This window comes from Quercus lobata, chromosome 2 (assembly GCF_001633185.2).
Source record: "Quercus lobata isolate SW786 chromosome 2, ValleyOak3.0 Primary Assembly, whole genome shotgun sequence".
Lineage (NCBI taxonomy): Eukaryota > Viridiplantae > Streptophyta > Magnoliopsida > Fagales > Fagaceae > Quercus > Quercus lobata.
This window is the reverse complement of record NC_044905.1, coordinates 102,808,419-102,821,500: the sequence shown is the minus strand read 5'-3', so window position 1 is coordinate 102,821,500 and position 13,082 is coordinate 102,808,419. Positions and strand designations below refer to the sequence as shown.

At 35.1% G+C, this 13,082-nt stretch overlaps 1 protein-coding gene across 1 annotated transcript; it reads left to right on the top strand.

Annotated features, from left to right (window-relative positions):
- Nucleotides 1-352: 352 nt before the first annotated feature.
- On the top strand, nucleotides 353-12,864 carry LOC115974095. The gene is made up of 4 exons (XM_031094312.1): nucleotides 353-1,168; nucleotides 2,644-2,935; nucleotides 8,226-9,220; nucleotides 12,202-12,864. Exons 1-4 carry the CDS (start codon nucleotides 527-529, stop codon nucleotides 12,862-12,864), a joined length of 2,592 nt encoding a protein of 863 aa, XP_030950172.1. The 5' UTR covers nucleotides 353-526.
- The last annotated feature ends 218 nt before the right edge of the window (nucleotides 12,865-13,082 follow it).

Below are 13,082 nucleotides of genomic sequence, written 5' to 3'. Positions count from 1 at the left end.
GGCTGTTGACACTACCCTTACACTTAATGCAAAAATTCTTAATTCTTAATAACAGAGATTAAGAATTAATAACTGGAAAAAAAAAATGACGAGAAAGAAAATTCCTGAATCCACTAGTTTTCTCTCCAACAATCCGCAAACCAAACACTCTAAAAATTCACTTTCTCTCTCCTCCTTTTCCATCCCGAAATCAAACCACCCCAAAAAAGAGTGAGATAGAACTGCCAAATTTTGATGTTTTGTATCTAGTTAATTCGGATGTAGCTGGCATGTATGTTAATAGAACTGCTAACACTGGTCTCACCTCTAGAGTGAGATAGCTTTCTAGTTTATTTTCCCGTTAACCCAAAAAAAAAAGTGTGAGAGACTTCAGGGCAGAGAGTAACGGTGTTTCTCTTCTAGTCTCTAGAGATGAAAACGTTGTTAGCTCTTGAAAATAGGTAGGATGCTTTGATTTAACTCAGTCATATTATATATCACCCAAAATACTTATCCCCAAAAAGCTAAAACACCCAAGTTCTTGATTATGGATTCAGCATCATTTGCCGGTAAATTGGAAAAGAGTAAATCCGATCCGAATTGGGTAGGCAATCCATTAGCAACAGCCCCAGCTATTCCGAGCTTATCATCTGCTTCACTGGATTGGTACGATTCACAAAAGCGTCGAGACTGGAACACCTTCTTACAGTACCTAGAGAAACAGGAGCCCCCCATAACTCTAGCCAGGTGCAATGAATACCACGTGCTCGACTTCTTGAGGTACTTGGACCAGTTCGGAAAAACCAAGGTCCATATCACTGGGTGCCCATTCTTCGGCCGCCCGAACCCACCAGCCCCATGTGCCTGCCCACAAAGGCAATCGTGGGTTAACCTTGACGCGCTCATCGAACGACTCAGACCGGCTTTTGAGGAGAACGGTGGACGGCCAGAATCGAACCCGTTTGCAGCCAGATTTGTAAGGGGTTATTTGAGCCTGGTCAGAGAATGCCAAGTCGACGCCAGAGGGATTCCTTTTAAAAGGAAAGAGGGGAAATGCCCAACTGCTGTAACGGACAAAACTGTCGTGGCGAGTAAAGGACAAGGAGGTAATACTACTGATACTGGTAGTGATGGTGATGGAAGTGGTGGTGCTGCTCAAACAACATTTACTACTGCATCGAGTGACGGAGTATAGTTTTACTCATCTGTTCTTCTTTTTTAACCTTATTTCTTGTTCGATTTTCATTTCTGTTTTAGCTTTCGATTGTGATTATTATGAGTTATATACATATTTTATATATCCAGCGATTCTGTTATTATTGAATCATCGATAGCATAAAGACTTCCTTTTGTTTGCTCGCTTTCTTTGTACCCAACAACCATCTAACTCATTTAGCATCAAACCCAATCCAAGAATGCCTAAGTTCATTGAGTCATGGATAGTCAGTTAGACAGGATTGGGCGGAGCTAGAATGTGAAATAATCTCATTAAGAAAGGTTACATGTGCCGGTATTAAGATATGTTTGGGTGGGGGTGAAAACAGGGAAGATGGCAAAGGGAGAGAAAAATAAAATGGAAAATGGCATTTTTCACTATTTGGTTGAGAGGGGGAGGGGAACAGAAAAGTGGTGGGGTCCACAAGTTTTCGCTCCTTCCCTTTCAAAATACAATCTCTCTAAATTAGAGTGAAAAGTGAGAAAAATATTTGGACAAAATACAATCTCTATTTTATGTTTCTAGCTTTTTTTTTTTTTTTTACTTTTTCTTTGTAACATTGGCTTTTGTTTTTGTTTTTGGTTTTGTTTTTTTTTTTTTTTTTTTTTTTTTTTATCAGGTGATGGGTTCTTCTTCTTTTCCTACTTTTTTTTTTTTAATTTTTTTAATTATTTTTTTAAGAAAACACTTTTGGATAGTTTCTTATGCTATTTTTTGAAATGTCTACTTTCATCTATACACAATTTCTTTTAAAAGTATAATTAATTACTTTTTGTTTTATTTAAGAGGAACATGATAGTAAATTTATACAAACTTTATTTTCAACCAAATCAAAAAGTTTCATCCCTCCACTTTTCCACCCTCTCAACCAAACACAAATGAGGAAAACTAAAAACTTTTCCATCCTTCCACTTTTCCATCCTTCCTCTATTTTCTATCCTCTCACTTTTCCACCCTCCCAACTAAATGTACCCTTAAGGAGAGATGGAGAAACATTCATTGATCCATTTTGAAGTGGCCTACGGTTTGTGGAGCATAGTCTTTGCCCTTTATAGCCTTTGGGATTCAATGGGCATTACCAAGCAGAGTAGATGAGCTTCTGCTTGGTTGGAGAAATCGGCATGGGAAGCACTCATTGGATATTTGGAACTATGTCCTGTTATGTTTGATATGGTTATTGTGGAAAGAGTGAAATAGTCTTATTTTTATAAATATCATTAATTCATTATTATTATTATTTTTTTTGTTTTATAAAAAAAAATCCTTCAAGATCTCATTAAGTACCCTAATTTAGTACTGAATTCCTAAAGATCCTACATAAAATTGGTATATGATTTCATTCAAGCTTTTGTCCTGTGCCACCACTGACTGTATTGAACTATCTTATATTTGCATTTATATTTCAATTGCACTTTGATCTAACTTCTAATTTATTTATTTTTTTCCAGATTGAGGAACATATTGAAGATTGTGACAAGACTGTTGAATTGGGAAGGCAGCTTCAATCAGACTCTAAGATGATAGCGACATCTTTTACTGGTAAGCAACTTGGGTGGCAGATAGTGGTGCAAAATCTCTTAAATGACGAAGAACCTGTTATTGAGACTTTACAAAAAGCCCTCCCAGAGCATCACTACCTAGACACATTTAAGAAACTAAATGATGCTGAAAAAGCAAAGAGGGAACTAGAGCAGAAAGAGTACATTGATACAAAATTAGCTAATGAGGAACATGAAAAAGGTATTCCATTCTAGAACACATAACCTATTATTTTGTTTGTCTAATGCATGATGTTGTGGCTTGTTTCTCTTAATATAGATTACATTCCTAAAAAGAAGGTTCTTCCTATATACGCTGCGTCTTCTTATTGACTCATTGCATTCCTATTTACTTTGTTTCTTGTTATATTCATTTGAATTTGATTGCAATCGTTAAAAAAAGGTCTTATCCACTACATAAGAAATTTTCTTATGTGGGGTTTGGGAGAGTTGGTAGGTAGGTAGCCTTCGTGCCTTACCCCAAAGTTTAGAGAGACTAATACATGAACTCAATGCAACATGTTGCTTGGGTAGGGGAATATAGATTTTCCAATTTTTTTTTTTATTTATCCTCATGTCCATCTTGTGTTGTATTTGTATCCTGTATAGGGTATTTGAGCTGCATAGTAGGAAAGTGTATTGACACTTTTTGGGCAATTGAGAATTTGTCACATCAAATTTAATCTGAGTTAGATTGTTAGGCCACTATTCACTAAACATGGACTCATGTTTAGAGTTCCAAAAAATGTTCATAATTCCTTTATTATTTTGGAAAGTTCTGAAATATTCCCAAGAAAGTCTCATGTTTGTTTTGAGAAATGTAGGAATGGCAATAGGTTCGGGGTGGGTTTCTTTATGCCCGAACTCGCCTTGCAAACCCGCCCCCGAAACTTGAACCCACCCTGTCTAATAAACAGTTTTTTTTTTTTTTTTAACCCCTAAACCCGCCTCGTCGAGCCCCTCGGACCCCACCCAAATTTGCCACTTCAGGGCCCAATCCTAAGTCCCTGAAGGGCCTGAACCATGGCCCAATTTATAAGGAAAAAAAAAATCAATAGCATTTGACAGCAAAATCACACAAATTTACAATAATTTAATTTCAGATTTCTCATTTTCCCTTTCAAAATCACAAACCCGAATATAGAAATCCTAAGTACATAATCTTCAAAATACATTTGACAATGAAATAATACATAAAAATTACAATCCTAAATACATAACCCAAATATATAAAAATCCTTCATTTTTCCTTTTACACCAACACAAAACAATAGTTGATCTGCCCTTTACAACCCAAAAGCTACCAGTGTTTTAGCCCCTCCAAAACTCCAAAAAAAAAAACCACAACACACCTGGAAAACCCAACAAAAATCCCTCCTTTTTCCAATCAAGGTGAGGTGAGGGAGGCAAGGAGGAAGGATCAGTGTCTATGGCGAGGTGGAGGAGTGGCGGCGCGGTGAGGGAGGGAGCAAGGATGGACCTGTGAGGTGGAGGAGGGCGGTGGCAACAAATAACAAGTAACAATGAGAGTGAAGGAGAGGAAGGCAGCTGAGACTTGAGAGGGAGTGATGGAAAATGAAAAATGACGATTAGGGTTAGGATAGTTAGTATTTATAGTTAGGGTTTTTAAATTTTTTTAATAAATATATATATATATATATATATATGGGTTGGGTTCGGGTTGTGTATGCATAATAGCCGCACCTGATCAAACTCGTTACAAGTTAGGTTTCTAAAACCCAAACCTGCCCCATTTGCTTCGTGAGTTGGGCAATTTTTGCCATCCCTAGAAAAATGCACAACAAAAGGCTTGTGAACCTGGAAAGTTGGTGCAGCAATTGTGAATCTGTGGTAGGCATTTGACAGCTTTGGCAAAATTTCAACACTCATTTTGTCTATATTGACATGAAATGTTTTTAGCTAGGAAAATTGCTTATATTGTGGTGTTTAGTTGTAAAACTAAAAAATGGAACATATTTCTGACATTTGCCTCGTACGAAAAATCATAATTTTTTTACATCATTACCCCCTCTATCAAACTTCTATACCAAATGCTCAGCAATCTCAACCAAGTATCAATTACAACTCAAGCATCCAACTGAATATCACAGATTTTGCCCAAAGCTACACTGATAAAATTCACATAAATAATCATAATTACACATATAATTCACATAAATTATGCCAATACATATGCCATGAAAAAATTCTCAAAAATGTTACAAAGTAGTGAATTAAATTGAGAGTTTGAGAGAGTGATGTAGGACAAATAGGGGAATTTTTCTACATGTGGTTGGGGTGTGTAAAGTTGTGATTTCCAACTATACTATGTTGGCTTTAATTCCGTACCAAATTTAATTGTAATTTCTTTAATAATTTTCCTTGTATGTATGTGAGTTTATTTGTAAGGGATGAGTGTGAGAAATCAGTAAAGAATTAAGCTTCAAGAGCTGAATCAGTGGATTTCACGACTGGCTCACAAGTAGCTTAGGAGAAGCAACCCGAAAAAAGCCCACATGTGGAGCACATGATTGGAAGGGCCAACCCGCGAAGGACCCACGAAAGTTTCTGTTTGACAAAAAGTTGTGTTTGCTTTACCAAGTCTTTATCCACACTATATATACCCTCATTACCCACAAATTGTAATGAGTGTTTTTTAGAGAGAAAACCCTAGAAAATACACTTGAGAGTTAGAGATTGTTATACCCACAATCATCTACACATTTTCTTGTAGTTTTTCTCAACTCCTACCTCTCCAGCTCTAGATCTTTGAGAGGTTGCCAGCCCAAACACTTACCACACCCATATTAAGTGTAAAGTGAGATTTTGGTGCTACTAGGAAGCATTGGAAGGAGCCATTCATTGGCAGATGTAATCGGGCTGAATTGTGAGATCCAGAAAGCTAGAGAAGATAAGACTCCGAGAAGTCAGTTGGTAGCAGGAGCTTGGAGGGCTTAAGTACATGGGTCGACTAGGCTTGGAGGGCCTTTTTTTATTCATGTACTCCAACTTTATTTTCTAGTGGATCGATTTCAACTTGGAGGGTTGCGAAGAGGTTTTTCGCCTAGTTTTTTGGTTTCCTCTTCGATAACAAGACTCAGTGTTATCTTGCATTTGCATCTCACTTCCGTACTCTTAAAGCTTTCATTTTATTGTTGATGATGGATGAATATGGCTTAGGGTAGTGTTATCGGTTCATTGCGCTCATTTACTCTTGTTCTGCACTTAGTCTAAGTTAAAGTAAAAGCAATTTAGTTGTAAATTTTAATTGGGGTTCTGAACAAGCTCTTGTGTTTTAACACAAATTCGAGCTTTCAGGGTGGGTTAAGATTAAAGAGGATTTATGGAAATAGGATCTAGAGTTGTTGCAAAAAAGGTTATGGGGTTGTGTTAGGAATTAAAAGGTGGCTTGATGAGTTATTTGATGGCCATTTTGAAGAAGAAAGTATTTGAGGATTTAGGGTTTTGATAGGTAAAAGAAAGGGCTTGATTTGGCGTTGTAAGTAAGAAGGAAATGGGTAGTTTTTTATGGTGTTTAGAGGCTATATGAACAATATCAATGAACTATACCATAAGAGGAGGAGGAGAAAGAAGAAGGGGGGAAGAAACCAAATAGGTTGTTGTGCCTCTATGCTCAAAACATTCAATAATTTTACTAATCAATTCCATCTCTTTTGAATACATTGAGCACAAATATATATATAAAGGCAATTTCTTGTACTAATAACATTAGGACTCCTATTAGGACTACTAATTTAATTAGTAAACTAAAACCTAATAAAATACTAACTTGGGCCTATGGCTGTAAATGAGCCCAGTTGGTAATTGAACCTATAAATATAAGGTCACTACTTGATTAATTTATTCTTTTCCCATATATAGTAAAACCATAATTAAAATTTTTTATCCCATCAAAAACCTATAAATTTTTATTATGAAGGGTTTGTTAATATTATCAATACACTACAAATAATTATTTTATAAAATTTTTTATCCCATCAAAAACCTATAAATTTTTATTATGAAGGGTTTGTTAATATTATCAATACACTACAAATAATTATTTTATATCATATGAACCTATTTACACACTTAGACATTTCAATCTCAATTCTACGTGTATATTTTTAGACAAGTATAATTATTTATAATGATTATTTATAATTAAATTGGGCCTTATGTTTAGAGCCTAAACTTGAAGTTGAGCTTGGCTTGCTTGCTAAGCAAACAAAAATAAACAAGTTTTTTCATGAGCCAGGCTCAAGTTGTTCATGAATAGCTTGATTCATTTACAGCCCTACTTTAGGCCCAAAGAAAATAAACCTAAGATACTTAGGATCTACTAGAAGATTCTAGACTCAACTAAATTACCCAAAATACCCTTAATTCACAAGAATTGTGAAAATTACAAATTTGTCCCTAACTACAAAATTGACCATAGCTAATGAAATAAAGATCCAAATAAAAAACTGTTTTAACCCTAAAAGACTCAGATGTTTAAAACCACATGTCTTTTACTTCAATTGGACTCACACATGAACCCCATAAAATAATTCTTGAATAGCCAATAGGCGAATTTGTAATGTATCCCTCTTCCATGGTTGCACCAAAAAGAGAGAGATGGACTGTTTTGGGTGGCAACAACAGTGGGGTGCATTGGGTTGATGGGTTGGTCATTGTAAGGGATGGGAGTGGGTCAATGAGTTGGGAATGAAAAACAACAAAAATATTTTCAATTTAACCGGGATTTTACACCGCACTAATACACAAAATCAGATGAAAGCATTTTCGCGAAAAAAAATACAAACTTTTTGAAATACTCTGTATATAAAGTTTCAAAATCTATTCCTTGGTAGGCAAAAAATACATTACTTTTTTTACAAAGAAAAAAAAAACCTTTCTTACATTGTGGGTAACCAAGCCAAAATAAAAATTTGAGGCCATTTCCAACACAAGTTTACGAGAGAATGTTAAAATTGTTCTTCAAAAATTACCTACTTTTTGTTATTATGACAACCAGTTGGTGGTTTGGGAATTTTTCCAACCTGCTAAGGTTGGTTGAGTTAACTATATTCTACCCCTCCCTCTTAGAAATGACTTGTGCACAATCCAAACATTGACCTTAGTTATCCTATTTTTGGGGTTGGAACTGGCTTTGTGAAAAATTAACTGCTAAGCATGTTGCCGGTGCAGTTGGTTATCATCTCATGGAATTCTTCTCTGCTTTGAGTTTATTTTCTTTGAAAATTATAATTTTATGTGTTCTTTGGTAATTGGTCCTTTCCTTTGAAAAAATATTTTTTGAATTCTATTATCATATTTCTTTATGATTTTAAAATGGACAAAAAACTTAATCAATTAGTTTAGGAAACTGGATGATACTCACATGTACTTTATTCAATATAGATCTTTTGAATATATTTTTTTACCTATTTTTTTGGGGTCATTTCTAAACAGGGAGTATAAGTTTACTTGGAAGCTTTTTTTTGCAGAAGAAAAAAATGAAGATGAAGTAGAGGGTATACAGGTTGAGGAAATGCAACTGCAAGCATCAAGTACTCTAAAACCTCAAGGAGTGGTGTTTGATGGTGAAGCAATTAAGAAGCTTAAATCTAGTGAGATGGAACCAGAAGCAAGTGAGCAACATGGATTATTTCTCATGCAGGGTGGTTTAGGACTAACTAAGCCACCAAAGGATGAGGATTGGAAGAACGCCAAAGAGATTTACTTGATGGACAATGAGTTGTCTGATTTACCTGACAATCCAAGGTGCCCCAATCTTTCAGCTCTGTTCCTTCCAAGAAACTACAAATTAAGAATGATTCCTCAGCCATTTTTTAATTTCATGCCAGCCCTTCAAATCCTGAACTTATCCAGGACTGGTATCAAGTCTTTGCCTGATTCTCTTATCAGATTGGTAAGCCTCAAAAGATTGTTTCTAAATGATTGTCATCGTCTCATGATTTTATTGCCAAAAGTTGGAGATCTCAAGCAACTTGAGGTTCTTGATCTTGAAGGGGCAAATATTATGGATTTACCTAAGGAGATTAAGAATTTAACTAATCTGACATGCTTGGAAGTTTCATTTTATGGATATACGAGTAATGGTAGGAGAACCATGCAATCAAATGCTGTGGTTCCTTGTGGGGTAATTTCTGCATTGTCTCAGTTAGAGGAGCTGAATATAGATGTAAATCCAGATGACGAGCGGTGGGATGCATATGTAGAAGATAGCTTAACAATTTTTAAATCATATGATGCTGAAAGAATTGTTCTTGGATCACTTGAACACCTGTATATATATTATATGAAGAGTTTAAGGAGCATATGGGAGGGGCCAGTACCGCAACATTCTTTATTTCTTCTTAGGTCCTTGACATTGAGCACATGTCCCCAATTGACCACTATTTTCACGCAAGGGTTGCTTGATAACCTATGCATTTTAGGAGAGCTTAAAGTGGAATACTGCCCCTCCATCAAAAGCATTGTAAGCTGCGAAATCTCTGCCGAGCATGTTTAACTATTATTTTCTCCCAAATTTGAGGAAGATTTCACTTCATTGCGTGCCTGGACTAGTTAGCATCTCTAGTGGTTTACACATTGCACCAAAGTTAGAATGGTTGAGTTTTTATAATTGCCCAAATCTTAAGAATCCATTAATTGATGAAGTATCTAGTCAAGATTTGAAAAGGATAAAGGGTGAGAAGAGTTGGTGGGAAGCATTGGAGTGGAGCAATGGTTGTCCTGGTTTTTTGGAAGAAATTTTTGTTCCAATTGAAGCAATGGATTTCTGAGCACTTTTAATGTTCCCTAATCAAAATTAGTCTGTGCATTTCCTTATGGAAGCTCATTGGTTCAATGTCAATGACTGTATAATTGTCAGCTGAGGCATCCTTGGACAACTTTCTGTTTGCTGTGTTTATACTCTTGCAGCTGCTTTGGCAGTGAGACACTACATTGAATATAGTCCCTCTAGCCCGATGTATCTTTCTCATGCTATTTGTGAAAAATGTAGTGTGTTTAGGTTTCTGATCCTCTAAACACAATGCTAATGAAATCCAAGTTCTTGAATGTGTGAAAATATTTCCTGGAATCCCACAAAGTACAGACTGTAAGGCTCTACCAATGTAGGTCATTTGTGTTGGTATTCTATCCGTGATTGCGTGTTTTTTTTTTTTTTTTTTTGGAGCCAGAATTCTATCTTCGTTGCATAGCCAAGAGGCCCAAAACTATTGTACGTAAAAAGTAATGACCTAACATGAGGAAATTTCATGGATGATAACGTCTTTGTTGTTTTGTTTCAAGGATGTTAGTTTCTTGGATGTCGCTAGGGCCTTTCACCAAAAAATTTTCTCATCAACCAGGTCCACTTTGCTCCTAGTTTCTTGGATGTCACTAGGCCTTAAGATTTGTAACGGAATACACATACCAGTAACATAGGTACCTTGACCTTGGAGTTGGAATAGTCACTATGCGGATATTATCCTTGAGTTCACCTCAAATCATTATTTTAAACAGAAAGTAAAGGAAGTTAAAATCATCACGTTTAGTATATGCTTAGTCTTTCTAACACAAATCATTATTAGTGAAACACACTTTGATGCTTATTATTTCAAACCCCCTAACTTCTCCTTCAAGTTCTCATGCTTAGTTAAACTTCCCTCCTCTTAACTAATTGTTACTGTTAGAAAAAGTTTATTTGCCATTAGCTGATTTTACATTTTTGATCGTTTTCTTGAACCAATTGAGATCAGTTCCTGAAAACAATTTGTTGTTCTTGTTGAACGCATATTTGACTCTATGGGGCCACATTATACCTGACAACCACAACTTTCCCTTGTGGTGTATAAATTCCAAAATAGAGGCATAAGAGGCCATTTTGAACATTTGAGAAGTAAACACCGATACAATGTTCTTTTTAAATAATTTTCTTACCTACAGGAAGTTATGCAAGGGCACCTTGTATTGCTAAATAGAGCACCTACATTGCATAGATTAGGCATACAAGCATTCCACCACATTTTAGTGGAAGGGCGCGTTATTTGTTTTCATCCATTAGTTTGTGAAGGGATTCAATGCAGACCTGAGAAAGCTAATTTCACATTGGTTAGTCATAGACTTCTATTGTCATTTTTATACACTATACATTATATAATAAATAAAAGTTGGGTAAGTCATAGTTGCTCCAAATGACTTAACATATTGTATTACACGTTGTATAATGAATTTTTATTATGTGTCTCATTAATTATTGAAATAGTTTTTTTATATGAAACTATATTACAAACTCCAAAAAAAAAAAAAAAAAAAAAAAAAAAGAAGCCTATATTACTATATCAAGTAGCTTATTAATTCTTTCTCAAAAAAAAAAAAAAAAAAAGCTTATTAATTGTTAAAATAGTTTATTTAAGATAAAACTCTAATACTAAGTTTTAAGAAATATAAAATATTATTCCGACTAAAATTCTATACAAAAAGTTTTAAGAAATTCAAAACAAAATTTTTAATTATTTACATCATATATATTATAATTGTGTTCTTTAATTTATATCTATATATATTTAAAAGCTGAAGCGTAGTATTTATTGTTGCTATGCTCGATAAAGCCACCTCAGCAGCCACATCATTATCTTTTTTTGTTTCTAATTTTTCCTATATATTTTTTAAAACATTTTCTCATTTAATAAGGTGACTTAAAAACTCCATAATTTAAAAATTAAAATATCTTTTAACCATTATTTTTAGGAGAAATTATAATAAACCCACATGTGGTTTGGCCCTTTTTACTTTGCCTACCTTTGGTTTAAAACTTAACTTTTTGCCCACCTAAGCTTTAATCCATTTGCTCTTTGTTACCCACCTCACCCTCAAAAGTTAGAAAAACACATTTTTTATACAAATCACAACATAACACAAATCAAAACCACAAACCCTTTGAAATCCATCCTCACGAGCCCTAGAATCATGAAAATCCCCATCTACATCTAATATTGAAATCGTGCTTCAAGAATAAACTGAGACAAGCAATGAGTTGTTCGAGGGACTCAAATCTAGGTAATAAATCAGTCACTGTTTGAGTTTTCAAACTATTTTTGTTTGGGTTTTATAATTTTTTGAGTAATTAGTCAATATTGCATGTAATTTATTGAGAATATTGTTTGTCTTTGTTGATGTTTACGAAAAATGTGACCACCTGTGGTTTGGATTTGTGTTTGTTTATGGGCATTTTGTCTATCGTGGTCATTATCTCTCACTGTGGACCCTACAGATCTATTGGGTTTTAATTTTAGTGATTGCATGTGCTTATTAGTAAAACAAAAACAAAAGCAAAGCAAAAAATGTGGTCCCTTTGATGTGTATGTTGCCTTCCAAAAGCAAAACAGAAACATACAAGTATTTATTTTTTATGTGTCTGTTGTTTACAATTCTTTAATTGTCTATGTGTAAAATGGTAATTTGTTATTATAGATGGCTGATGAGGAAGTAAAATTCAAGGTTCATTATGGGGGTACTTTTCTATGGAACCCAAGTTTAGAATACTTTGATGGGAAAGTTGAAATAGTGTATAAGGATCTTGATAGGCTTAGTTATTTTGAAATAGAAGGTATATGTGAGGAATTGGGGATTACTGAACCGTTTAGGCTTCATTATATAGTTCTTGGGGGAAACTTGGAGCAAGACTTGAGGCTTATACATGATGATACAAATGTGGTGTCTATGTGTAAGCTTTATAAAGGAAGTCCGAGAAACACCATCATACTGTATGTGGAAAGTGGTCATGCTCCACTTGTAGTTGAAGTTCTTGAAGGGTTTGGTGGAGGAATAGATGGAGGGGTTGGTCAAGGGGTTGGTGAAAGGTTTGGTGGAGGGGTTGCCAGAGGGGGTGATGCTAGTGTGGGGGTAGAAGAGGAGTTTGATTGGTTGAATAAAGGTCTGGAAAAAGAAGACTTTGGTGATGATGTTTTTGGTGAGTCTTCTCCACCTCCCAGTAATCCACCTTATCCTAACAATGATCCATCTCAACCAACCACTGATACACCTCAATCAAACACTAATACACCTCAATCAAACATAGATGCACCTCAGCCAAGCACTATTCCACCTCCAAACATAGATTTAGATGAGGAGTAGGCTGAATCACTAGAGGATGATATTGCAATTATGGATGGTTCTAATGATGAGTAAAGACTTAGCAACCCAGAATTCAATAAGAGAACTAATATGACAAATGTTAAGTTGGTAAAAGGGATGAATTTTTCAAACTCCAAGGTTTTTAGGAAGGTTTTGAGGGAGTATGAGATTCAGCATTATATTGATATCAAGTGAAAGTTGAATGAGAAGAAAAAGAT

Coding starts and splice junctions, on each gene's coding strand:
- LOC115974095 (XM_031094312.1), top strand. CDS start 527: ATGGATTCAGCATCATTTGCCGGTAAATTGGAAAAGAGTAAATCCGAT. Junction 1,169..2,643: donor CTACTGCATCGAGTGACGGA/GTATAGTTTTAC, acceptor ATTTTTTTCCAG/ATTGAGGAACATATTGAAGA. Junction 2,936..8,225: donor TAATGAGGAACATGAAAAAG/GTATTCCATTCT, acceptor TTTTTTTTGCAG/AAGAAAAAAATGAAGATGAA.